At 43.0% G+C, this 27,250-nt stretch overlaps 1 protein-coding gene across 2 annotated transcripts; it reads left to right on the plus strand.

Annotated features, from left to right (window-relative positions):
- Prrg4 (proline rich and Gla domain 4) lies at positions 1-26,267 on the plus strand. Of its 2 annotated transcripts, none has more exons than XM_055599492.1 (6): positions 1-48; positions 806-930; positions 8,775-8,938; positions 11,122-11,170; positions 13,155-13,287; positions 21,697-26,267. In XM_055599492.1, the coding sequence occupies exons 2-6, from the start codon at positions 831-833 to the stop codon at positions 21,926-21,928; spliced, it is 678 nt and encodes a 225-aa protein (XP_055455467.1). In that variant the 5' UTR covers positions 1-48; positions 806-830; the 3' UTR covers positions 21,929-26,267. The 2 variants fall into 2 exon arrangements, with proteins under 2 accessions (XP_055455467.1, XP_055455466.1); XM_055599491.1 differs by lacking the exon at positions 1-48 and adding an exon at positions 263-464.
- The last annotated feature ends 983 nt before the right edge of the window (positions 26,268-27,250 follow it).

The following is a 27,250-nucleotide window of genomic DNA, read 5'->3' on the forward strand; positions in this document are numbered from 1 at the left end:
TCCTGCGTTCTCACCCCTGGACCACCCTGGGAGAACAGCTGACCGAAGGTAACCTCGGGCCCCCAAGTTTCCCGTCTGCACTGGGAAAACGCCCGATGCGCCTGGGGCGATCTGATCGGCCTGGGAACCGAGAGCGTCCCGGTTGGTCGGGGAGGGCTGGGGACCGAGGCCGAGCGGAGGAGGAGGAGGGCCGCCAGGTGAAGACCCGCCTCCCCTCCGTGTCCCGCCGCGGTGGGAGCGGCCCCGGGGACACAAGCTGAGCCCGGGGAGGCGCGCGTTCCCCGAGCGCCCCTACGCGGATCCCAGGCGCCTCCTCCGCGTGCTGGTGTCACCCCGGCGCCGCCGCCAAGGGCCAGGCTCCGACTGTCGCCGACATCAGCCAGGCAGGACCAGGCCGCCTCCGGGACGAGCAGGCAGCTCGGCTCCCGCCCAGGGGCTGCTGGAACGCGCGCCCGAGGACGCAGGTGTGCGGCACCGGGGGGCGAGGCAGAGCGGGGGAAGGGGGTCGGTCCCTCCAAGGGACACCTCGGCCGGTGGCGTTCCGACACCTAGCTGGCCTGCCGGTCTGCGCGGACCAGCGTCCGACCCCTCTCCTCCGCAGATCCCGGGGAGCCTCTTCTGGTCCCAGGCGCTCCGGGGGTGCCGCCTGCCCTCGGCTCCGAGAGATTGAAAACCGCGCGTGGGGCGCAGTGTCAAGGCGGCTTTTGAGTACGACAGGTTGTTGACTCAGTTCCAACTCAAACCCAACCGGCTGTGACCGGCTTCTTCTTCTTTTTTTAATGGGTCTTTGTTACTTTTGTTTTAGTTTGTTTGGCAGTTGCTGCTGGACTATGTTTCTGCTTCTGGTGGTACTCAGCCAGCTGCCCAGACTTACCCTCGCGGTTCCTCATACAAGAAGCCTGAAGAATGCTGAACATGCCCCAGAAGGAGGTAAGTAAAGCCGATTGGGTGGACACCAGAAGCCGTCTACTTTATAGATCTTAAGTCAAAGTGTGTATGTGGGGAATTACACGCCCCCGCGAACCACAGAGCAACAGCGTAGCCTCTGTTTTAATTTGTGGCTTTCTTGTTTAGGCTTGTGGGTTTTTAAACTACAATTATGTACAAACTTATCTCCGGGTTCCCCTTGATAAATAGATGTTTTAACACCTGGTTTGTGGTTAGCTGACTTGAAAGCCTGTTTCTGAAGTCTGAAAATCAGCGAGTTGCCTTTTCCTGGATGAAGCTGTGTGTTGGTTATAAAGAGCGCGGCTGCTTGGAGAGACTGACAGAGAGGCCAGACTCTTGTCAGGACTCGTTTGTGCCCCGCTGGGAGATCGTCCCCCCACCCCCAGACAAGTGCTCTGCCACGGAGCGACATCCTGTCCCCTAGTCTGGACTTGTGAGACCTTGAGCAAGGAACTCTACCCTCATAGCCTTGACCTACTTACTCTGTGGAATGATGGGACGGGGAGGCAGAATGACCCTGCTGGTGATTTTTTTTTTCAAAGGCTGTCAAGATAAAGGCAGATGGCTGAGAGATTATGTGGCTTGCTAGCCCAGAATTTTCGGTTACAGGTCACACACAGATTGGTTCCGGCTTCAGTTTTAAAAGCCTTAACCTAGCAAAACCAGAAAGGGGGGGGGGGGGCGGGGAGAGGAAAGCCCTAGGCTCTCTGCATCCTTCTCCCTATGTAGTCATTGTGTTTTGCCTTCAGCACTCTGAATTTACTCACACACCTGTCCCTTATGCCTTTTTTTTTTTTTTATCAGATCCAGTTCTCAGTTCATTTTCACTTGAGTAGGATCGCTTACTAATACCCTAAAAGGCTTCTTAATGATGAGGTGTACTTCCCTCACGCACATGCAAGCGTGTGGTTGTGTGTTTGTGAGAGTGTGTGAGTTAGGAAAGGGGAATAAAGGAATCAAATTCTGGTGGCAAAATTCTAGGCAATTGGATAGGCCAGTGTGAAACAGAGAGGTGTTTAGAATGAAAGGGATCCTTCCTGAGCCTTCCGAGCCACCCATAATCCATAAATTCACCTGTGGTGGTGGCCCATGCTCAGTAAGACACAGCCTCTGGGATGATGGTGAGTGCATTCATCCACATGGTAGGTGTCGGAGTTACTGTCACAAACATAAAGTGGTGGAGAAGGCAGACACAAGTGCAGAAGGCCACAGAAGTTTGTGGGAAGGGAAAACCAGTCAGGAGCCATATGTAAGCGCATGCTGCGGGGAGGGGCTGCTGGAGACACAGAGGGGCCTCTCCTTGTCTCTGAGGAACTCTTGTTCCGGCATGGCTGGGCAAACGGGTACTCCTAGTAAGCGGAGATGGGAACAGAGGACCCTGAAAACAGAAGAGAGTAAGTGGCAGATGCTCATGCTGGGAGAGCCTTGCAAAGCTTCCCATCTACAAATGAGACCGAGTAAATGGAAATGTTGAAGGCACAGTATCCCTTCCATTATCTTCATTTCAATTCTCCAGCAGATACCCAAAATATACTGAAACCTAGGGATAAACCCAGCATGCCACCAGATGTGGTCTGTTCAAAAGTCACTGTTAAATGACTGATGGGCAGGTGGTGCATATTCTGTGGATACTGTGAACAAAGGGGTGGTTCACAGTCTGGACAGAACTAAGTGAAACGGCAGGAGAGTCTGTCATGTTCCTCAGAGTGCCGTGCAGTGTTTCCAGTCCATGTTTTCAGACATCAGTTGACCTGAAACTCTAAAAAGTGAGATTATAAACATGGAAGTAAGTACCGCTGAAACTGGGGCTGGGAAAGGGAACCTCCAGCAGGGTTCTGCTAAACATCTTAGGGCAGTGTTCATGCAGAGGCTCTTATTTAGGAAACAGAAGAGAAGAATGGAATATCAGAGTAGCAGAACTGTAACAATGGACTTCGTGGACAGCCAGCCTCTTTGGAGAACTCAGGACAGGACAAATACAGGCTCAAAAGGCAGTGCGCCCCCCCCCCCCCCGCCCCAACCCCAGCACATACACACAGACAGTGGTCAAGGGAAAGGAAGGTAGCAGCTCTCACTGGGAACCCTGAGCTCTCCAGGGAAGTTTGCTGCTTTCCAAAGAGGAGCAAATTCAACATTGTTTCTCCTGAGGTCACGAGGAAGGCAGGAAAAAACGTGAGCTGGCCCTGAAGGCCGTGTATAAGGTTAGCCACTGACAGAATTGGTACCTTCACACTCAAGAGGAGTGGCAAACTGCAGATCTAGGAAGGCACGTTTAAGTGGAGTTCAGCTGCAATGTCATGATTAATCATACATTGTATTTATGACACGGTCATAAATATCACTTCAGGAAAAGTAAAAATGTTTGTAGCTCTTTTTCCTTTGTTTTCTAATTAAAAGTATTTTTAATAGCCTGGTGTGGTGGCACACACCTATAAGCTCAGAATTTAGGAGAATCTTAGTGGATTCAAAGCCAGCCTTGGCTACAATAGTGAGTTCCAGGCCAGCTTGGGGTACACAGAAACACGCTTTTCAAAAGTAGCTCTCCAGTCAGGTAGAAGGGTATTCATGAGTTGGATGATGAACTGTCTATGGGAGAGTTAGCAGTGCTTCTTTTTACTCTGTTTTGTTTTGCAAAGTAAGCTATGATCTCACTCTATAACCCAGGCTATTCCACAGGCATGGTAATTGATCCCTGCCTCAGCCTTCCAAGTGCTGAGATTGAGCAATGAGCCACCATGCCTGTATTGGCACTATCTCTTTAGCCAGTAAAATGTAAAAATCTAAGCTTATATGACAAGTAGCAACGCACAGCAGGCTTACAAAGTGGAGCTGGGCAGGCTCTAAACTGCTTCCTCACCAGTTTCCTCTTTAACCCTCTGCCAGGTTGAATTATACAAGCTTTTCCTATGAATTGCTTCTACTTGTAGAACTTAGGTCTGAGTGTAAAGGCTGAGACATGGTTAAGAGAGCTTGCTGTACAATCACGAGGACCTGAGTTCAGATCCTAACACCCACAAAACAAGCCTCTACACATGTAAATCCAGCTCTTAGTTGGGCAGACAGGAGGATAGCTGAAGCCTGGTGGCTTTAGGCCTAGCAGAGAAAATATGAATCCTCTAGGTTCAGGGCAAAACCCTGCTTCAAGGGAATAGGCTAAGAGATAGAAAGGACATCACATACCCCTTCTTGCCTCTGTACATTTGTACTCATACACGTATGTGGTATAGTCTGCTTGCTCTTGCTCTCTCTCCCTTTCTCTCTCTCTCTCACATATAGTCTCTCTCTCTCTAAATAGATTAGATAGAGAGATAGAGAGATTAAAGAATATAAATCCAAGAGTGCTTTCCAGCAATTAAGAAAGGTAAATTTGGGGCTGGAGAGATGGCTCAGAGGTTAAGAGGACTGGCTGCTCTTTCAGAAGGTCCTGAGTTCAATTCCCAGCAACCACATGGTAGCTCATAACCATCTATAATGAGATCTGGTGCCCTCTTCTGGCCTGCAGACAGACATGCAGGCAGGACACTGTATACATAATAAATAAATCTAAAAAAAAAAAAAAAAAGTAAAGTTGTTCACACCATCAGTTTTTGGCCTCTCTTCCATGCCAGCAACCAGCATCTCCATTTTTGTGGATCCTTTGCACTAATGCAGAGAACATGAAGGCTGAAGAGATGGCTCCGTGGTTAAGAGCATTTGTTGCTCTTGCAAAGGAACCAGGTTTGGTTTCCAGTACCCACATGGCATGTCGCAGCTGTTTGTAATTCCAGGTCTGACACCCTCTGGCCTCTACGGGCACCTGCGCATACATAGTGTGCATAAACTCACTTAGGCACACACAAGTAATTTAAAAACACTTTAAAGAGAGCATTATGATGAATTAAGTGAATTAAGTGATGTGCATTATGGTGAATTAAGTGAAAAAAATTAAGTGGAAAAAGTAAGTTGGGCTACGTGCTATAAGGAAAAGCAGCACACGGCAAAATATAATGATTGGATTAACACTGAGCTAAATCCCAAGGGAGGTGAAAGAACAGACTAAAGGGAAGTTCCGCTCCAGAAAAGCAGCAAGCACACAGGTGGGGAAGACCCAGTGTGGAGCAAGTGCCCAGCTTTGTGCCCCGCAAGCTGCAGCAGAAGACCCGAGGGGACGTGACAGGAGCCCAGAAAGACAGGGGACCGCATAGAAGAAACATCGGGTCACAAGCGGCTTTTTGCCTTTTCTTCTGTGGCGGCCGGATTGCCCTTCGGATGTTTGGGATTTTTGGGTTTTGTATTGTTTTGTTAAAGATTTATTTATTTATTTATTATGTATGTAGTGTTCTGCCTGCATGCACGCCTGCGCACACCAGAAGAGGGCACCAGATCTCATTATAGATGGTTGTGAGCCACCGCGTGGTTGCTGGGAATTGAACTCAGGACATCTGAAAGAGCAGCCGGTGTTCTTAACCTCTGAGCTGTCTCTCCAGCCCAGGGTTCTTTTTATTTTTTTTAATGGAATATTATTATTAACTCTCTGAGAATGATACTAGAAAAGTATGAGAAGGCAAAATAGGAAAAATGTTTGAGGTTTTTTTTAAATTGTTTACTTTTATTTATTATTTTCAGACAGGGTCTCGACATGTTGCCCTGATTGGCCTGGAACTTGCCATGTAGACCAGGCTGGCCTCAAGCTCAGAGAGAGTCACTTGCCCATGCCTTCTGAGTGCTGAGATTAAAGGTTTTTGCCACCATACCTGGAAAAAAAATTGATTTTTTTTTTTTTTTTTTTTGAGACAAGGTCTGTCTGTGTGGCCCTGGATATTCTAGAACTTGCTACGTAGACTCCTGAATATTGTCCTCAAACATGCCATGGCATGAGCATACCCACATGTATACACATTTCTATACAAACATACATTGCACACATACACACACATTTAAAACTTCTCTTTTTTTCAAGACAAGGTCTCTCGACATTTTCCTCCATGTCCTGGAACTGACAGAGATCTGCCTGCCTCTGTATCCTGAGTGCTGGGATTAAAGGTGTGCACCACCACTCCCAGTTAAAACATTTTTTTTTTTTTTAAGATTTATTTATTTATCATTTATACAATATCCTGTCTGCAGGCCAGAAGAAGGCACCAGACCTCTTATAGACGGTTGTGAGCCACCATGTGGTTGCTGGGAATTGAACTCAGGACCTTTGGAAGAACAGCCAGTGCTCTTAACTTCCGAGCCATCTCTCCAGCCCAAAAAACATTTCTTAAACAATCTCTCTGGCTACTTTGCCCATTGCAGGCAATGGAGGCTTCAGAAAGTTGTCATTCCACCTCTGACAGAGCAAAGAATCTCTAGAGGACAGTGGAGAAAGAACAAGAGTGTCCAGGGATCCCGGCCTCTCTGTCTCATGAGATAGAGCAACTGTCACCAGTTGTTCCATTATCATTTCCCCTTGGTTCCAACAGCTTTTGCGTTGTTCTAATTGAACAACTGGCACGAGGACCAGGCCTGTGGCTCCAGGGTAGAGTGCTATCCCAGCACGTGCGACCCTGGCTTCAATCTCCAACATTGCCAAAAAAAAAAAAAAAAAAAGAGTAAGAAATAGCTGGACACCCTGGAATGATGATAAGAAAAGAATGGGAGGCAGAGGCAGGTGGATCTCTGTGAGTTCAAGGCCAGCCTGGTCTACAAAGCAAGTAGCAAGAAGTCCAGGACAGCCAGGGCTATACAGAGAAATGCTGTCTTGAAAACAAAACAAAACAAAACAAAACAAAACAAAAAAACCTAAAGAAAGAAAAGAAAAACTATGTGAATCATGTAAATGTTTTTTTTTAATAGGCATAATTTAAAAATAAAAAGAGGGTTGGAGAGATGGCTCAGCGGTTAAGAACACTAGCTGTTCTTGCAGAGGTCCTGAGTTCAATTCCTGGCAACCACATGGTGGCTCACAACCATCTATAACGTAATCTGATGCCCTCTTCTGGCGTGCAGGTGTATATGCATATAGAGCACTCATATACATAAAATAAACAAATCTTTAAAAAAATAAAAATAAAAAGCAAAAAGAAGCCAGGCATGGTGGTGTGTACCTTTGATCGCAGCACTCCTGGTATAGCTCTGTAATACATAACAAGTTCCAGGCCAGCCAGAACCACATAGGAAGACCCTGCCTCGAAAATGAATTAATTAAAGCAAAAAATAAAATAACAAGCAAAAAGAAGTAGGTGAAATAATGTGTTAATTTGTTTAATAGTAGGTTTAATAATGTTTTTAATTCTTCCTAATGTCCATAATGCACTTCCAAAATATACACAATCTAAAACTTACCTGAGTTCTTTCACATGTTTTTCAATATGAAATCTAAAATTCTCTCCGTGTGATTTATAACTCAGACTAGCCATTTCTTTAGTGGTTGCTAGCCGTATATGGCCAGGAACTCCTGCACTAGCCAAGACAGATCTAGAAGATTCTAACTTAGATAGTTAATGTATAGAAAAGTATCTTGGGCAAAATATGAGTATTCTTATGACACTAAGAATAATGGCCGGCCTTGCCCCCTTTACGCCTGTAATCCTAGCTCCCAGGGAGGCAGAGGCAGGGAGATCTCTGTGAGTTCAAGGCCAGCCTATCTACAGATCAAGTCCAGGACAGCTGAGGCTACACAGAGAAACCCTATCTTGAAAATCCAAGCAAAATTAAGAGAAAACAAAAAGAAAAAATAATAATGGCTAACCTGAGGTTACAAAACTCACAAGTCACATTCCTACTCCTTCCCTCTCCTTTTTTGCTGTCAATCTTGCTGTGTGGCCCAGGCTGACTTTCAGTTCAAGCTCCTCTTGCCTTACCCTCTCACATGCTCCACCTTATTATATTTCTCAGCAAATGTGGAAGAATTCCCACAGAGTATGGTGGACACCTATCTGTAGGGGAGGACGAATGAGGGACACAGCTATTCCTTTGGGATGGACTGAATGGCTCTATGTTAATCTTGTAATTAGCCTATAATCTTATAAACTTGGAAGTTTAGAATTCTTTCAGTAGAAGCTTATATAAAACCTTCAGTATAAAAACATTAATTTGGGGCTGGGGAGACGGCTTAGTGGGTGAGAGCTCTTGTTATGCAAGCCCGATAACTTCAGTTTTGGTCCACATCACTCATGTAAAAGCCAAGAATAGCCATTTGTGCACCCGTGACCCCGGCACTGTAAAAGGAGAGACAGGTGGATTCTGGGAGTTTGATGGCCAGCCAGAATAGCCAAAAGTTATGAATTTTCAGGTTCAATGAGAAACTCTGCCTCAAAGAATACGATGGAGAGAGATAGGACACCTAACATTTTTTTCTGGCCTCCATCTTGGTAGGTATACCAACACAAAAGCACACATATCACAAACACAACACACACACACACACACACACACACACACACACACACAAACATGCCAAAAAGCATAGTAATATCATTAAGGCTCTGGGTTGGATTCTAGCATTGTAAAGAAGAAAAGGAAGGAAGGAAAATTAACAGGGAAACAACCTTTGGAAATAGAGTGATTTCATCTGCTATTTACAGGGAAAAAAATATCGCCTGGAAGGATAACTGACATGTTAATATTTTTATTTATGTTAACTTGGGGCATAAACAATTCATGTATTGGGTGGAATTGCCAACATTTCCCAGAAGCCATTTTACAGATGCTACTTGTGGGGTCCAAGCTGAAAGTTAATCAGGATAGCCTGGTACAGTTTTTTATTCATGCCAAGAGAATAATTTTTTTCTCCAATTAAAAACAAAGTTTCTGCCTTATCTTTATTGTATTTGAAATCTTTTTTTATTTTTTATTTTTATTAGTCTTTGCATCAAAAAAAGCAGCAAGCATTTTTATGCACCGTCGCCTCCTGTACAATAGATTTGATTTAGAACTCTTCACTCCTGGGAACCTGGAGAGAGAGTGCTATGAGGAGTTCTGTAATTATGAAGAAGCCAGAGAGATCCTCGGGGACGACGAAGAAATGGTAATTTGTCTAGTGATGTCAACCACCTGGAAAGCTACTTCGTTATACTTTGAGACAGTGGAACTAAATACATGGTAGAGCTATGTGCTTTAAACCAAATCAAACTCATATGCCTGTTGCCTCTTCCCACTTCTTAAAATGCTAAGTAAGCCCCTTTAAAGTTGGCTTTGTACTTAACTAACTGGGTTAATAGTAACTAGCAAATTACGTGCTGTGCTGTGGTTCTGTGTTTAACATTTTGTAGTTAATTAATTAATTAATTTGTTTGGTTTTTTTGTTTTGAGGCATGGTCTCTTTGAATAGTTCTGGATTTCTTAGAACTTCCTATGTAGAAAACACTGCGCTCAAACTCACAGAGCTCCTCCTGCCTCAGCCTCTCAAGTGCTGGAATTAAAGGCATGTGCCACCAGGCCTGACCATGTGTTCAGTGCTTATTATATTAAAAAATAGTCTCAGGGCAGGTGGATTTTAATTCAAGATGTTATTTGAAGGTGGCTCAGAGGACACAGCACTAGAAAGCCCCTGGCTTCCGCCTCCAGCAACACTGCTAAGACATTATTGGAGTTAGTCCTTTGGCTTGAGCATCAGTCCTTTAAGACTTTGCACACTTTTCCTCTCAGTGACTTTCATTTTTTTTTTTTAATTGCCCATATCTATATTTCAGCAATTTTACTCCTCTGCGCCAGGCACTGAGGATGTTAAGGGTTTTTTTTATTTATTTCTGTGTATATCTCTGTCTGTATGCATACTTATACCATTCCCATAGTGTGTGGGGGTGTGGGTACCTGTGTACATAAGGCTAGAAGAGAATGTCAGACTCCAAGGAGTTGGAGTTTAGGGTGTTTAGGGGATGTACTGTTTATTGTCTGAGTGCTGGGGCCTGAGCTCTGGTCTTCATGAGCAAGCCCGCTCAACCACTGAGCTGTCTCTCTAGCTTTGGGCCCTGAGGATGTAAAGTGGCCTCTGGTATTTAAGGTTTCATTGATTTGTCTGTATAACTTAAGGGAGGAATTTTTTTTTTTTTTTTAGTTGGGGGGTCTCAGTAAGTGGAGATCTTCCTGCCTCTGCCTCCTGAATGCCGGAATTAAAAGCATGCACCAGTCACTATACGTGGCCTAAGGAAGAAAAAGGCTACTTTAAAAATTAATTCCCTATTTTTTATGCGAATGAGTGTTTTGTCTACATGTATGTCCGCATCACATGCTTTCAAGTGCCTTAGGCGGTTAGAGGAAGGGACTTTCCAGCCCCCAAGAACTGGAGTTAGGGATGATTGTGAGCCATGTGGTTGCTAAGAACTGAACCTGGGTCCTCAGCAAGAGCAACAAGTGTTCTTAATCTACTGAGCCATCTCTCCAGCCCCCAATGTTCTAAAAATTCTCCATTGAAATAGGAGTACACCCTGCCTGTTAGCCTAGGCAATACAGAGTGCAGACAGGTGGCCAGGTGCCTGCTGTAATACGGAATCTTCTGGAGGAACCAGAGTGCTAGGCTTCCTCTGTGGGTGAGCAAGGCCGCTGCCTGCTCTCATTCCTCAAGCATCCTTTGCTCTTTGCTGAATAAGAAGCTCCCCAGGGATCCTTCAGTCCTAGTGAGAAGACCTAACTATTCATTCTTCCATAGTCCATCCCAGCCACTCATTTCCTATTGCTACATGTATTAAGGTGAGAAAACAAAGATGACACTTTGTAGTTGTGCCTCTTAGGATTTAATTATGTTTTTCAAAATTTAAAAAATTCTAATTTAATCATGCTTCCTCAAACAAACAACCTTCTATTATTTCAAAGCACATGCAACTTAAACTGCTGCAGGGGTAACTTTGCAAGTCAGTAAACTCAACTCTCCTAGCAAACCGAGCCCCACACGCCCAGGGCAGAAAATCAGGACTGCTTTTCAAAGATGATCAGCCTCAACTCCCCCCATTTGCTACTCTTGCTGCCTCTCAAATGTGGCAGTCCCCACTCTCTTAGAGAGAGCCCCAGCTGGGTAAGGGAACATGGTAGCTAGGGATCCCAACTAACCGGACAGCAGACACAGCAGGGTGAGTCACTCCCTGGAACTTGAATGAACTGCTATTCTGCCTGTGTCCCGTGCCAAGAGCTTACCGCCTCCAATCTAGGCCACCGGGAACAAATGAAATGATAACAAATTACATAAACTTGAAATGTTTCATCTTTTGTTTTCAGATCACATTCTGGCAGGAATATTCAGTCAAAGGACCAACCACAAGATCAGGTGAGGCAAAAAACTGCTGGCGTGTAATGCTTCCCTCACCTCCCGCCATTGTGACATGTTTCAGTTTGTATGTTTGAGTTTGGCTGTTGCTCAACACGCATGCCGAGGATGGTTTCTCAATAATACACTGGGCTATGGGAGACAGGAGGCCACCTTCGTCTGTTTACACACTGAAAATCAAGTTTGGCGAGATAGTAGGGAAATGAGGTAATAGGGGTTTTAGGCAGCTCAGCGGAGTTAAAACTTGCACAAAAGTAGGAGTCTGTTAGTTTCAGCTTATAAACTGGTTTTCTTGTTACCATTACAAGTGAACATAATACCTGCGGAAATGAGATTGACTGCTGGATGAGGTTGAAGGTAGGGCTGGGGCTGAAGCTTAGGTCATAAGTGTTTACCTAGCAACCCCATATCCCTAGGCTTGATCCCCAGCAAAACACACACACACACACACACACACACACACACACACGAACGCCATGCAGAGCTGAAGGTAGCCCAGCTGCTAGAGTGCTTGCCTGAAGCCTCAGGTTTGAGCCTCAACATAGACAGCATAAAAACAGGGTATGGTGGTGTACAACTATAATCTCATTAATCACCTTCCTCAGCTACATAGTGAATTCCAGGCCAGCCTGGGCTCTGGGAGGCCCCACACCACCCTGGGAGCAGGAAGAAGAGAAGGACTAAAGATGTATATCAGCAGTAGAATACAGGCCCAGCATGTACTAAAGTCTGGGCTCAGTCTCCAGTACCGAAAAACAAAAAAAAAAACAAAACAAAAACAAAAACAGGAGAGCAGGAGAAGTAAGTAACTTCTGGCGAAGGGAAAGCCTTTGGTCTTACCTGGGTTGGTCATCTCAAGCTGCTTTCTTTTCGTTTTAATAATTGGATCATAATTGTACCAATTTATGGAATAAAGTGTGGTACTTTTAACACCTATGTACAATGTGTGGCAATCAAATCGGGGCACTTAGCGTATCTCGCACATCAGACACTTGTCCTTTGAGGTGCTAATACACAAAATCTTCTATTTTGAAATAGCCAATGAGTATCAACAATAGCTACCCCAACATGCTACAGAACAATAGAACTATCTGATTGTCATTTTGTTCCTGCTAAGCAATTTTTTAAAAATTCTTTCTACCTTTCTTCCTTCTAGCTACGTTTTGGTCCCTTGTTTAATTAATCTTCCCCTTGATTCTTTCATTCCTCTTCAGTAGGCTCCTCCTGTAGGAGACCACTACAAGGTCAGCTGATAAATGTACCAAAATATATCTCGCTGAGCAAAATACATGTTTATCCCACTTACTGTTGCATATTATCCCTGTAATACGACCTATTTAAATAACTGAAAGAATAAACATAATTAGGTATCTAAGAAATCCTATTTAAGAGCTGGCAAGATGGCTCAGTGGGTAAAGATGCTTGCCATCAAACCTGAGTTCAACTCTCAGGACTAGCATGGTAGGAGGAGAAAAACCAACTCTCAAAAATTGTTTTCTGATGTAGACACATGTGTCCTGACAAGCCCCCCACACACACAATAAATAAATATTTTTTTAAAAAGAAATATAAATGTAAACGAACAAATATCGCTTACATTTTTTTTTTCAGGTAGAATCTCTATCACAAAGACTTTAAGATAAATCGGTATCTCCTGGCCACATGGTGGCGCATGCCTTTAGTCCCAGCGCTCTGGAGGCAGAGGTGGGTGGATCTCTGTGAGTTCCAGTCCAGCCTGGTCTACAGAGTGAGTTCCAGGACAGCCAGGGCTAAATAGGGCAACTCTGTCTCAAGATTATCAATGACAAGATTCTTTAATTACACTTTATTCACTTTGTATCCCTCCTGTAGCTCCATCCTCCTCCCCTCCCAATCCCTCCCTTCCCAGTGACAAGATTCTTAACAATGTGTGTGTTGTTATTATGGATGCTGCTTTTCAGTCGTGCTATTAATTTATTTGAATGTTTGGTTTTTTTTTTTAAAGATGTCAACAAAGAGAAAATTGATGTTATGGGCCTTCTGACTGGCTTAATTGCAGCTGGAGTATTCTTGGTTGTTTTTGGCTTACTTGGTTACTATCTGTGTATCACCAAGTGTAATAGGCAGCCATATCAAGGGTAAGTCGAAATGTTAACTTCATTACTGTGCATTCTGTACTGTTATTTTTAATTGACTCAAACTGATACCTTTTGTTTTTAGTTCTTTATTTTAGAATAATCTTAGATAATAAAGAAGATTGCAAAGACAGTATACAGAGAATTTTCATGCACCCTTTACTCTGTTTCTTCCATTACTTCCAATTACGTTACCAGAGTAGATCTGTCAAAACTAAGAAAATAGTGCCAAAGATAATGGCTCACTCAGTAAAGCCCTTTCTGAACAAGCCTAAGACCTGAGTTCAGATTGCCAGCAACTAGAAAAGTTTACTGTGGCAGCATGAGCCTGTAACCCCAGCTTCAGGGAGGTAGGGACAGAGGCTCCCTATGGGTCACCAACCTGGCTTAACTAGCAACTTCCAGTTCAGTGAGAGACCCTGTCTCAAACAATACAGTGGAGAGTAAGTAAGGAAAACACTGATGTTGACCTCAAGCACACACACACACACACACACAGAGAAACATTATAACATTATTATTAACTAAACTAGATTTATAATTTGCCAGTATCTCTGTTAGTGTCCTCTCTCTACTTCAGGGCCAGTTAAGGCCCCATACTACACTTAAGGATTGACTTCTCAGACTCTAGGCTGACAGATGTTTGATGTTCTGATAACCAAATTAACAACCTAATGATGCTATTTCTAAAATATTTAAAATGCACTTATTTATTTATTGTGTATGTATGTGGGCACCTGTTTGTAATGACAAACATATGCTATTTCTAAGATCTTTCAAAAGAATACAAGATCTAGGGATAGGAGCCCATAGCTATAGTCCCAGCACTCAGGATGCGAGGAAAAGGATTCGAATTCATTACTGATCTGGGCTACATGCAGAGATTCATTTCAAGAACCCAAAGCCCAGAGCTACAGCTCAGCCGTGGAGCATTTGCCTAACATGTATGCGCCACTCCTTGGGACACCACTACCCCATTATTTTCAGAAACAGAAAGTCCGATGGTTAACTGAGTCACAGACTTCACAGATCTGTGTGGCAGAAGCAAAATAACTCAGGGGAGGGGGTGCCGCTCGGTTGCTGGACTGTTTTCCTAGGGTACGAGAAGCCCTGGATTCAATCCCCAGCACCACACACACCTGGGGCAGTGGCTGGTGCTACAAATACTGGTACTAGTGAGGGGGAGGCAGGAGGATCAGAAGTTCAGGATCATCCATGGCTATGTAACAAACGGGATGCCAGTCTGAGACATATAACGCCTTGTTTTAAGGGTGGGGGTGGTTGTGAAACTGGCTTTCAACTATTATTGATACCTTAGAGTTAGTAAAACAAAATTATTACTGATTAAGGAGAAATAGTGTTATAATAATAAGAATCTACCGAAACATATTTGGTATAAGAAAGTTTATTGTGGGGAAAAGGGGAAGAGGAGAGAGTGAGAGGGGGATGCACCCCAGAGAGAAACTGAGAGACAGAGAAAGAAAGAGAAACTGAGGGAATGAGAGAGAGAACGCACAGGGTAGCAGGCGGATTCATATACCCCATGCACCTGGTGTGTACTTGGCTTTGGCAGGTGATGACATCAGAAGTTGCTAGGCAGCCTAGAGGCAGGCTACTGGAATAACATTCCTCCATTTTCGTTTAATCAAAAAATGAGGAACTAGGAAGGGGTGGCAAGGCAGGAATGAAGACATTGGACTGCTTCTCATGCAGGACAAGTTCAAGTGTATAAATGCAGGTTCATTGGAAGCAGCTCTTGGCCACCATGCAAAAGGGGAGAGGAGAGGGAGAGGAGGGGAGGGGGAAGCAAGATTATATGGTAAAGGGGGAGGGCTGGGTATGCCGGGCCATGCCAGCCATGGCAGCCATGCCCTGCAGCAGGTAGGGACAGAAGAATGCTGGGAGAACCTGGAGCTTCTTGTCCCAGATCTGAAGTACATCATTCTAGCATTTTGTTGATAATAAGTGGGTAAGGGGTAAAGAAATCATCTTTGACTACTTCCTGCTGACATTGGGACAGTGACGGGGAGGGGCCAAAAGGCTGAAATGCTGGCCAAGTTTGGAAAGAGCAGGCTGTCCTACTTGCTGTCTAGGATCTGAGGACATCGGCAGCTGGGAGGGAATATGCAGGTCCAGCTGACACAATCTGCAAGGTTAGACTGGAGCACCGTGGGTAGCTGCTTTGGTACTGTTATGGATATAGGAAACATCTGGACTTGACAGGATACTGGAACATATATATGGGCAGAAGACAGAGTTAAGTAGGTTAGGGAGAAAAAAAAATTCAGGTGCACATTTGAAACTTTCGGTTTTACCATGGTTTTGGTAGTTGGTGGGGAGGAGTTCCATGCTCTGAAATAGGGAATAAGTGGTAAACTTAGGTTTTGATTGGCAGTACTTATCTGGAGTCCATCTGATGGATTTGGATGGATTTTCTGAGGCTTACAAGAATCCTTTTTACGTTTAAAAAGATGATGAGTTTTAAACATGTTAGCATCACCACTGTTTGCAATTGGTAGTGAAATACACATTGTAGAAAAAAAGCAGTAGGCATGTACATCTTTGTGTCATAGCACAGTAGGGGTTTGGGAAATGATTTGGGGTTAAAAGCATGAGCGCTCTTCCGTGAAGCAGAAAGGGCAAAAGCTCACTTGGTCTTGATTTTCAGTGTGATGACACATCATGAAAGAGGGGTGTAGTGTTCATTTTAAAACTCTGCTTTATTTGGGTTGTTTAAGCCTCTACCTCCCTTCCAACCTCCTAATCCTATGTAGGAGAGAGAAGGTTAGTGAGTTGAGAGGGTACCTTTACTTCTCCTGGCTGTTCAGGGTCTAGTGGTTCTTTGGGGACTATGCCAGTCTCCATCAACAGCAGATGCAGCCAGCAGACTCCTTCAAGCCACTGAGCCTCGAAGCCTATCTCTCTGTCTGCTCCAAACTGACACACCATCCGTCTCTCAGGTCTCTCCAAACTGCTACAGACCAAAACTGCATGCCCCATGCCACTTTCTGGGCTTTCAAATTTATACCCCCCAGAGTCCTGGACCATGCCCCTCCCCGTGCTGCAGATGGCACGAGGTAGGCCGTTACCAGCTAAGAAAAGCCACACCCTGCAGGAGACAATTCACAGCTGTGGACAAACTCTAGACTAACTAAACTCTCACACTTGGGATGAAAACAAAAACATATTTACATAACGTAACTGAGTTTACAAAGAAACCAAGACTTCTGTTACAGAGGAGCTGCTTCCAGAAGACTGGAAGTATGTAAGTCTAGCACAATGAGAAACAGTTTTAAGCCTATACTTACAAGACAAACTAAAGGAAATTTTAAAAACTTGAGCTCGGAACCATGATAATGGATCGTATAGTGGAATGTTGTATCAGAGGTAGATTAATAAATCAGAGCCACAGTGATTATTGTCAAAGCTCTGAACAGTCTTAATACCACAGTAGCATAGCAACAGGAAGAACTCTGAAGCATTTTTTTATTCTTTTTATATAAATTGTTTTATAACTATCTGGGCCTAGAAGCAAGGCATATCTGTTTTCCTTTTAAATAAGAGATCTAGTGTTTAGTATTTTTTAACTAGCTAATGAATCGACTAATAAACAACATGGTGGATTACCTTGGGATAAGGAACTAATTGCCTGTTTCTAGTTGGCAAGCTACCATTAGTTTAGCCATCAACATAACCAGAGATCTGAAAAGGATAAATTGTAATCTAAATGAATCTATGTACCAATCAAAATGACAGAGATGATTAGTCAGTCCATAGCATACTACCTTCTTGGGGTCTTCCTGTCAATGTGGGCAGAGGCAGTCTGGCCAGAAGATGAGAGGCTTTTTCTGTGGAGAAAGAACATGGGAGAGACTGACCTCACCTCATTTTCAGCAATGTGAGACAATTACTCTCTGGGTGTCCAGTTTGTCCACAGATCAGGCTAGGCCCTAGCAGCAGGCAAGGCTTTGGGGGCAGTCTTTCCCTGTGGTTAGCATACCACAATCTAGGGTTGAAGTCATCTATTGTAGCCAAATCGAGGGCCAGCATACTTGAGTTAAGCTGTCTTTGTCTGTCTTTAGTAATCTGCTCTAAACTATACTTTGGAAACATTAAACACAATGTTATTATCTGTAATTATGACATATTTTGCAGATAAGTGTTTCAGGACCATGTTTATCTCAAGTAGATTTAAACAGACAAGCTTTACTTTCTGTTTAACTTTGAAAACATGTACAGGAGGCCGGATAAAGCTTACTCCTGCAGTCAATCACATTGGTCCTTGATCATTTATAAGATGAGTAACTATTAACTTGCATTTCTTAATCATTAAAGACTAGGACTTTAGGTTTTATCCTTATTAAGTTGGAGCCTTAAAAGTCATGAACATAGCCCATAAAGAGAAAGCATAACAGTTTCCTGTATGATTTAGTTTATAAAAGGTCTATAGCTTATAAAAATCTAAAGTCTAAAATCTAAAGCAACATTAGCAAAAATAACATGTTTTTGAGGCAGTGATTTTTAACCTTTTGATAGTGAAGGGAGAGCATAATAACCAAGTTCTGATACTGTAAACCATTGAATGTCTCTAGAATTAATACATCCCAATGTAAAAGAATCTTTGGAGTTATATCACATGGTTTAAGATTATCTAAGCACAAACTTTTAATTAGTAACCTTGAGTTATGAGTTCAACCATAGCCTGGACTTTAAAACATGCCTGGGTCTGAGAAGGTGTGAACAGTAACTTGCTTCTAGAGTCAGTAATACATTAAAACAGTATAAAACAACTTTAAAATACATTTGCATTTATTATACCAAATCCATTGGCCAGAGGTGGACCCCGAGCATAGGCAGTTGGTGGCAGGAGAAACAGCATTTATTCATGCATCTAAGAACTAGCTAAGGCATCAGTAGTTAGACATACATTTTAAATATGAATAGACTTTTATATCCTTGAAAGTCTACCAGCATATAAAGTGAAAGGCGTTCAAAGAAGACATAGAGTGATTACCATTTGGTTAAAGCAAAGAGAGAAGGTCAGGGAGGGAGAGAGAGAGTCCAAATTTAAACATACAAAAGGGCTGGGTAATCTCAGTGTGGGGAAGATGGCACTTTGCTTAAATAATACAAAGCAGAGCAGGTAGAACCTGTAGGGTAGAGGAGTGCCCACTGGGGTGCCAGCGTGGAATCCCCAAGGGAGGTCAGAAGTCTGGGCTTGTCTCTAAGGGAAGAGGAGCTGGGAGACTTGGTGGCTAGGAGAAAGCTGGAGGAGATGCAGAGAGAATGTGAGTTCAGTCTTGACTTCTGGCTGAAGGACTAGGGGAAAAATGAAATTTGGACTTGACAGAGTAAGATAATACTTTAGTTCAAAGATGTTAAAGATGTTAAAGACCTGAAGAGATGGCTCAGCAGTTAAGAGCAAACAGCAAAAGGCAAGCTGTAAAAAGATAAAGGACTTGTTCTCCATAGAGGACAGACAAATTCCATCCCCTGACATGACAGGGAGCATGCTGGGCTAGCACATGCCTGTGCTGCTATGTCTGGCTTCTGCATAGCTCTGGGAATCCAAACTCAGGTCATCAGGGTTTCCAGACAAACTGGACCCTAAGCCAACTCCCCAGACCCAAGTTAACTCTCCTTCAGTCAGAAAAAATACCATGGACTAGAGGTTAGTCAAAATTGTCTTTGAATCTCAATCATTTTATTACCCTTAACTATAGGAGGTTAACTTATGTACTGATACTTTATATAGTCATCCAACTTCACAGTCTAAAAAGCTCAGGTTGCTAATATTTAAATTGCAGGTGATGGACTAGCAAGATGGCTCCGTGGGTAAAGGCACTTACCACCAATCCTGATGACCCAGGTTCAATCCTTGAGATTTAAATGGTAGAAGAGAATTGATTGAAAAAGTTGTTCTCAGACTTCCCCAAGTCCACTGTGGGCTGTGTGTGTGTATACATATGTATACATATATACACACAAACAAATGTAGCTTAAAATTTTTAGTGTAGTTTAAAATTCACAGGAGAAAATGGAAAAGCATAGGTTGAAAATATCAGACGCACGTGGCATTTTAGCTTTTACTGACTGAGAAGGGTGTACGGAATTGTTAGAATTTGTTGGGTGTGTTGGTACAAATCCACAATTCTGGATCGAGGCAGGAGGATGGAGTTGTTATAATGGTGAGTTCAAGGCTGGCTTAGCAGCCTGGAAAGACCCTGTCTCTCCCAAAGTTTTCAGATGACTAGAGATCGTGACTCAGTGGTACAGCTCTTGTCTAGTAGCTCAAGACTCTGGCTTCAATCCCAATCTGAAGAGAAGACAGGCGAAGAGAAGAGGTTAGACTAGAACTAAGTCTTTTTTGTGTGTTTCAATGCAGAGGATGGCACCCACATTTTTACACACACCAGGCTACTGCTTTAATATGTAGGACCCAGGTAACTAAAGCCAGAGAGAAGAAAAAGACAGCATTCCCAGAATAAAACAAGGCCAGTCAAGGGGATGTAGCTCAGATCATAGATTGAAGTCAATGGTTCAGTCCCCAGCACTGCATAGAGCATGGTAGTACATGCCTATAATCTCAATGCTGAGGCAGGAGTTCAAGGTCATCCTTAACTACATGGTGAGTTTGAGGCCAGTTTGAGCTACATGAGACTCTGTTTAAGGAAAGAGAGAGAGAGAGAAGGGGAGGGGAGTGTGGGAAGGGATTGGGGCAAGGGAAGAGAGGAGAAGTAAGTGAAAAGAGAAGAAAAGAGAAAATGGGGGGCCTGAGAATTTTGAATTTATAGCAGAAAAGAAAGTTATGATATATACGGTGAAGTCAGAGTAAGGGAAAAGAAGTATCACTAGTTACATAACTGTGGAAAGCAGGTCATTTCTAGACTACATGACTTCCCTACATACTGCTTGGGAAGGGTCAAGGGTGAGCCAGGCAACAGGGCTGCAGAAGTACCTCTGTGGCGTCATCTTCTTGGCGTGGTGTTGAGCCTCCTCCCAGCAAAGCTGTGATTTGATTTTAGGAGCAAGAAAAGGAGGACTTCACTGCTGGAAACCTTACAAATCAAACATCCTACTCAGTCCACACCAACTCTGTGGGGGCAGCATCATTATCCTCATTTCAGAGACAAGGAAACTGAGTCAGGGAACTTGGCTTTGATCACAGGATGACAGAGTCTAGTTTCAGACCCACATCTGACCCAAGAAAGACTTCAAAGCTCTTAATGTTTCTATTATGCCAAGTAGAAAGACTAATGTGGGCCTCCATGCGTAAAGTAAACTTGCCGTGATATTAATGGATTGGGTTAAAAGGTATCAAAAACAGTTGGGTTTTTTGTTTGTTTGCTTGCTTTTGTTTTTCAAGACAGTGTTTCTCTGTGTAGCCCTGGGTGTCTTGGAACTCACTCTGTAGAGCAGGCTGGCTTCAAACTCAGCGATCCTCCTGCCTCTGCCTCCTGAGTGCTGGGATTAAAGGTTTTTACCATACCGACTGCATTTTTCTTTTTTTTAGACATGGCCTCAAGTGTAACAGGCCGTACTTAAATTTACTATAGGACAGCCTTGAATTCCTGATCCTCCTGTTTCCACCTCCCAAGTGCTAATAGTTTTGTAAATGGGCCACTATGTCCAGTTTGTACCATTGGTTTGTACCCACCAATGGGTTTGTGTGTGTGTTATATGGATGTGTGCACATGTGTTGTTTGGTTCACGGTCTTATATGAATATGTTTGGAAGCCAGAGGTCAACATCAGATGTCTTTCTCAATTGCTTCTCTTCCTCATTTTTTGAAATAGGGTCTCTTGCTAAAAATGGGCTTAGTAGCGAATGCCTTTGATTCTAGGACTTGGGATGCAGAGGCAGACAGATCTCCCTATTTCAAGACCAGCCTGGTCTACATTGAGAGTTCTAGCACAACCAGGGCTCTGTATAAACAAACAAACAAAAACTTCTAAACTGGGACTGGGAAGATAGTTCAGTGGATGAGGTGCTTGCTATGAAAGTGCATGGACCCAAGTGTTGCATATACATATATGCAGGCAAGACAGTCATAGACATAAATACAAATATAAATAAATATATTCAAAAAGTTGAGTATGGCAGTGGATGTTTGTGACTGTGCTGAGGAGGGAGAGACACTTGGATCCTGAGTACAGTCCAGCTGAAATGGTGAGTTTCATTTTCTTTTCTTTCCTTTCCTTTTTAACTTGAGACAGGGTTTCTCTGTCTGTCTGCCCTGGAACTCTGTAGACAAGGTTGGCCTTTAACGCAGAGATCTGACTACCTATGCCTCCTGCGGGCTGGGATTAAAGGCATTTGCCACCACAGCCTGGCTTCTGGAAATTTTTTAATGTCACCGTGTTAACCCAGAAATGTACCGCTCTTAAACCTAAATGTTATCTCTCTGTTTAGTTCTTCAGCTGTCTACACAAGAAGGGCCAGACACACACCATCCATCATTTTCAGAACCCATGAGGAAGCTGTCTTGTCTCCATCGTCATCCTCAGAGGACACGGGACTACCTTCCTATGAACAGGCAGTAGCACTGACCAGAAAACACAGTATCTCACCACCACCTCCATATCCTGGGCCAGCAAAAGGATTTAGGGTATTTAAAAAGTCCATGTCACTCCCATCTCACTAAGCCCACCTTGCCGCCTTGCTGTGGTCTGAATAATTTGTTCTTCCTGAAACAACAACAACAAAAAAATTTGCCTGTTCAGTTTTTTATGACAAAGCGCAAGGAATAAAGGAACGATATATACAGAACAGAATTCACCACAGCCCTGCTTTCAGCTCTGCCCCCAACTGGATTGCTGTCTTGGTAAGAGACTTCTACCATGCTTCCTCGAAGTTAAGAAGAAAGTGCCTTTTTGCAATGTATACTGTACTGGTTCAAACATTTTTGCTACAGCTAAGTGCCTATAATCCCCACATTCAGGAGACTTAGGTGGGAGGGATGAGAGTTCAAGGCCAGCCTGGGCCCTGTCAGGACGCTGTCTCAAAACAAAGTTTGTTATTAATAGAATAATTAGAATTAACAAAGTAGGAATTTTCAGTCTTAAGTCATGATATTGGATCTTCTCTTCATTAAGATTTCTTTTTGGCTAGAAATACTTCATAGAATTTGACATTTTGGTATAAATCTGTGGCCTTGATACAATCACTAGATTTTCTGTTTTAATTAGTGCAGAGGATTCAGCCAATTTGCATGTCTTCGTTTTGTTCCCTCACTATCCATCGATCATGTTTCAGTGTAGTAAGAGGAATCAGCTAGGCGTGGTAGCGCACACTTGTAATCCCAGCACTCAGGGAGGCACAGGCAGGCAGATCTCTGTGAGCTGAAGGACAGCCTGGTCTACAAAGTCCAGGACAACCGAGACCACACAGAGAAACCTTGTCTTGAAAAAAAGAGAGAGAGAGAGAGAGAGAGAGAGGAAAAAAAAAGAGATGTCAAGAGAGTTTTTTTTTTTTTAATTACTATTCATGGGCCTCACTTGGAAAAGTGCTTGCCATGCAAATATAAGGACATGAGTTCAATCCTCATTACCCACGTTTGAAACAAACAACAAGAAAAACAAACCAAAAAACCAAAACAAACAAAATGTTGAGTACTTGAGTGAATACTGGTAATCTCAGGGCCACTGTAACTGAATCAGGAGCCTCCAGATTCGGGGAAACACTGTCTCAATAAATAAATAAATAAGTCAATGAGGTGGTGCACATCTTTAAACCCAGCACTTGGGAGCCAGAGGCAGGCAGAGCTCAGTGAGTTGGAGACCACAAAGCAAGTTCTAGGAGAGCCAGGGCACAGAGAAACCCTGACTCGAGGAAAAAAAAAAAAAAAAGTAGAAGAGGAGCTTAATGGAAAAGCCCATTCTTAGCATGTACGAATGTGTGCAGGACCCTGAATTAGATTCCGAGCACCAAAATGAAACAAAACAAATGTATCAGAGTAAGACTTGTAAGTTTGGGGCACATACTCGCTAACTACATGCTTGTATATCTGAGTTCCTTTGCTTGTTACAGGGCAAGGAACGGCAAACTCTGCTTGTCACAACAGACCATCTGCAACCCTTCTTTGTAACTAGAAGTATTTTTTAAAGATTTATTTATTTATTGTTTATACAGCATTCTGCCTGAATAGGCCTGCACACCACGAGAGGGCACGAGATCTCATTACAGATGGTTGTGAGGCACCATGTGGTTGCTGGGACTTGAGCTCAGGACCTCTGGAAGAGCAGCCAGTGCTCTTAACCTCTCAGCCATCTCTCTGACCCAATTAGAGGTATTCTTAAGCCACCTATACCTCTAAAGTTCTGCTGTTCTTCATATCTTCACTCCATAGCACCTTTTCCATTGTAACTATATGCTTTGCACTCGTTTTAGTTCTCTTTTCAAAAGCTTACTAGAACTGACTTTGCTCAATTTGTAATAACCGGGGTTTAAGGCATGACTCGCCTGAAATCTACCAGGTTGGTAAGAGCTGGGTAAAATGAGTAAGCCAGCTTATCTAGTCCCATCTCATACTTTACAGGATTATGCTCCGGACAAGTAGAGATATAAAAACATGAGAGGGATAGAGAGATTGTTCAGTGGTTAAGAGCATTTGCTGCTCTTTCAGGGGACCCAACTTTGGATCCAAGCACCCATATTGGGCCATTCACAGCCATCTCTAACTCCATCTCCAAGGGATCCAGTGCTCCCTTCTGGTCTTTGCAGGCATTGCACTTATGTGGTATGCCCTCACACAGACAGGCACGCATATACGTAAATCAAAAATAGGGTTTTTTTATTTTAATTTAATTTTGTTTTAGTTTAGATTTTTGAGACAGGGTTTCTCTGGGTAGCTCTGTCCTAGAAATCCTTCTGTAGACCAGGCTGGCCTCCAACTCAGAGATCTGCCTGCCTCTGCCTCCCAAGTGCTGGGATTGAAGGTGTATACCACTACATCTGGCTTTAAAGTATATAATTTTAAAAAGATATATATATATATGAAGTATGTCCTTTAAATTTATGGTGCTGTGGACCAGAGCCCATGGCCTTGCTCAAGGTAGGGGAGCGTTTTGCCCCCGGCTACACACACCTTCATACCCCATCACTTTCACTGAATTGTAATTTGAAATGTTCCCCAAGCCTAACCACAAACATAACTTCAGGACCTGTGACCACCTCCCACTGGCTTACCTTTGTCATACACTTGTCATCTACCCTAACTTGAAGGGACCTTGAATTCACCACTAAAACTGAAGTCACTGGTATTTCTAGAGCATCCAGTTTTGATGTCATGATACTTTAAATACAAAAGAAAAAATGTAATAGAACCTTTATTAATGAGCACCTGGAAACTGAAGGGGAAATCTCTCAATGTAAAGCCACTGACACAGATTTCTGCTCCACTGACCTTTTTTCTTTCCTGTGGTGTGTTGGGTGCTGAGTCATTTTGTGTAATTACTATGGGGCTTTTGGTTGTTTTGTTTTTGCTTCTTCTCTGGGGGATGGATTGGTGCTGAACATAAATTTCTTTACACATAGCCCTCATAAAGACACAACTATAAAACTCTGCCTTTGGCAGGACCAAAAAGGAGCACAAGCGTGAGCCAGTGGTGACACACGCCTTTGATCCCAGGACTTGCGAGACAGAGGCAGGCGATCTCTGAATTTCAAGGCCAGCCTGGTCTAACAAGTGGCTTCCAGGACAGCTAGGGCTACAGAAAGAGACCCTGTCTTGAAAAACAGACAGAGTACAAGCTTCAGGTGTGAGTTTTACACCTGTAAACAGTGTGCTCCTGAGTAAGGAGCTGGAGGAGGGATGCTCAGAACCATTCATGCTCTGGAGAAACCTGGTCCCCTGTGCCTTTGGTTTTCTGTTACCTCCAAATGTTTTTCTTTCTTGTGGTGGGGTTGCTGTTGGGAATCAAACCCAAGGCTTTGACCATGCTAGACAGGCACTAGATCGCTGATTTGAATGCCCCCTTCCCCTTGCATTGGTCTCCAAATTTCTAATGAGATTTTTTTTCTATTTCTCAGATTATTTATGTGTATACTCCTTCCAAGTGTACAAAAGAAGTTTAATGCTAAAAGACTTACTGGTGCTTAACAAAAGCTCACATTCATAATATTTTTGTTTTAATTAAATGTGAATTAAATTTTACTGGTTGTTTGATCTCAAATGTTATGTATGACATTTATGCTATTAGAGGAATGTCTAGTATTTCTGTAATTTTTTTTGAAAGATTAGATCTTTGGAGACAGGCATGGTGACAATTACCCAGAATACTAGTACTTGAGAAGCTGAGGCAAGGATTGGTGCAGGTTCAAGGCTAGCCTTCACCTTGAATAGAATAAGACCAAAAAAAAAAAAAAAGGCAAGGAAAGAAAGAAAAATGCAAAGCCAAAATACTGTGTTAGGTTGATGGGACAGTGGCAGAATGCACACTGAGCTTCACACAGGCACCAGGGCACCAGGGTCTGATTCAAAACACCCAAGTGAAAAAAAAAAAAATTGGCAATAAACTGAAGAGATGGCTCAGTGGGTAGAGGCACTTGCTTCCAAGACCGATTGAGTCCAGTCCCCAGGTTCCTGCAGGAGGTTCTCTGATGCCTTCCACATGCGTGCAGCGGCACACACACATTCACCACCCTCCAACAAGTAAATAAATGCAATCAAAATGTTTCATTAAAATAAAAAAATAAAAAGCATTACCTGTTGTAGATAGTGTCTCTGGTCATCTGGAACCTGTATGATATATGTTGATGCCTTCAGTCCGATGGATTGTGTTTCTTCCATGTTTTAGGTTTACAAACATTTCTTTAACAGTTTGAAGTTAACCAGTACAAACGTATCAGTATTTGTATTACCTGGAAAAGGCAACCCAGTTTTTAATGCATAGCCTTCCTGAAACATAATTGTGTTTTATTTTAATGAACTTCTTCTTACATTTACTTTTTATACATGTGAATAAACTTTATATTGAGTAATATTTATTGTTTATTTTATAATGACTCACCTATGATATTATGCAGGCTAAGCCTGAACAACTAATTGCATGTTTTCAAAATAATGTTTATAGCATATGTATCTTTTCTTTGGCTGGGCCAGCATCCTGTTTAAACAACTGAGCTATAGTTGTGTGGGTTTATTGTTTAATAAAGTTTTAATATTTAATATACCATTTGAGGCAAACGTATCACTCCTTAAAACTGACCATATGTGTGTTGGGGTGTGGCCTAGAATGTGTGAAAACATGCATTTGATCCTTTCCTCAGCCCCAAACCAAACATACTTGTTCCTCTCTGTACTCCTAACAGTCAGCTCTTCTCAGCACCGACTAACATTGCCTACTCTGGATGGACACAGTGTATCCATTAACCCTCTGAACAACATCACCCTGCTCTCAGGTTTGGAAATTGTAAATAAAGACACTATAAGCAGCCATTTGTAGGGTTTTTGTGTAAATACGAGTATACCCATGGTTTAATAACCTGGCCAACAATGGTTTTTTTGTAATTGCTATGCTCTGATGGCTACATAGTGATATCCTGTTGTGGCTCTTACTAAGTCACCTAAGGTTCATCCACATCTTCTCATGACTTGATAACTCATTTCTCTTGAGCGTTAACTAATATTCTATTGTTCGGCCTGCCTGGCCTACTTAGTGAGTCCCAGGACAGCCAGAGTAAATAGAGAGCCTTTGTTTGGAAAAAAAAAGTATTGTTTGCGTATACCAGTTTAATTATAGCAATTATTTTTTTCCACTGTTGAAACAAAATAGCCAACAAAAGCAACTCAAGGAAAGAAATGTTTATTGGGATCCTTAGTTAGAGGATACAGTCAGTTCATCATGGTGGGAGGACATGATGGAGAGCTATAGCTGGCCGTTCAGACCTGCCAGCATACATAATGATGCAGAGGCTTTTTAATATTCTAATGCTTAGGCCTTTTAGCTGGGGCAGTCTTCCAGCC

Source organism: Psammomys obesus, unplaced genomic scaffold (assembly GCF_907164565.1).
Source record: "Psammomys obesus unplaced genomic scaffold, mPsaObe1.curated_primary_1811, whole genome shotgun sequence".
In the NCBI taxonomy this organism is placed as follows: Eukaryota; Metazoa; Chordata; class Mammalia; order Rodentia; family Muridae; genus Psammomys; species Psammomys obesus.

Excerpts from the sequence above, each read along its gene's own strand:
- Prrg4 (XM_055599492.1), top strand. The coding sequence starts at position 831 with ATGTTTCTGCTTCTGGTGGTACTCAGCCAGCTGCCCAGACTTACCCTC. Across the intron at positions 931-8,774 it reads TGAACATGCCCCAGAAGGAG|TCTTTGCATCAAAAAAAGCA; the intron begins GTAAGTAAAGCC and ends TATTTTTATTAG. Across the intron at positions 11,171-13,154 it reads AGGACCAACCACAAGATCAG|ATGTCAACAAAGAGAAAATT; the intron begins GTGAGGCAAAAA and ends TTTTTTTTAAAG.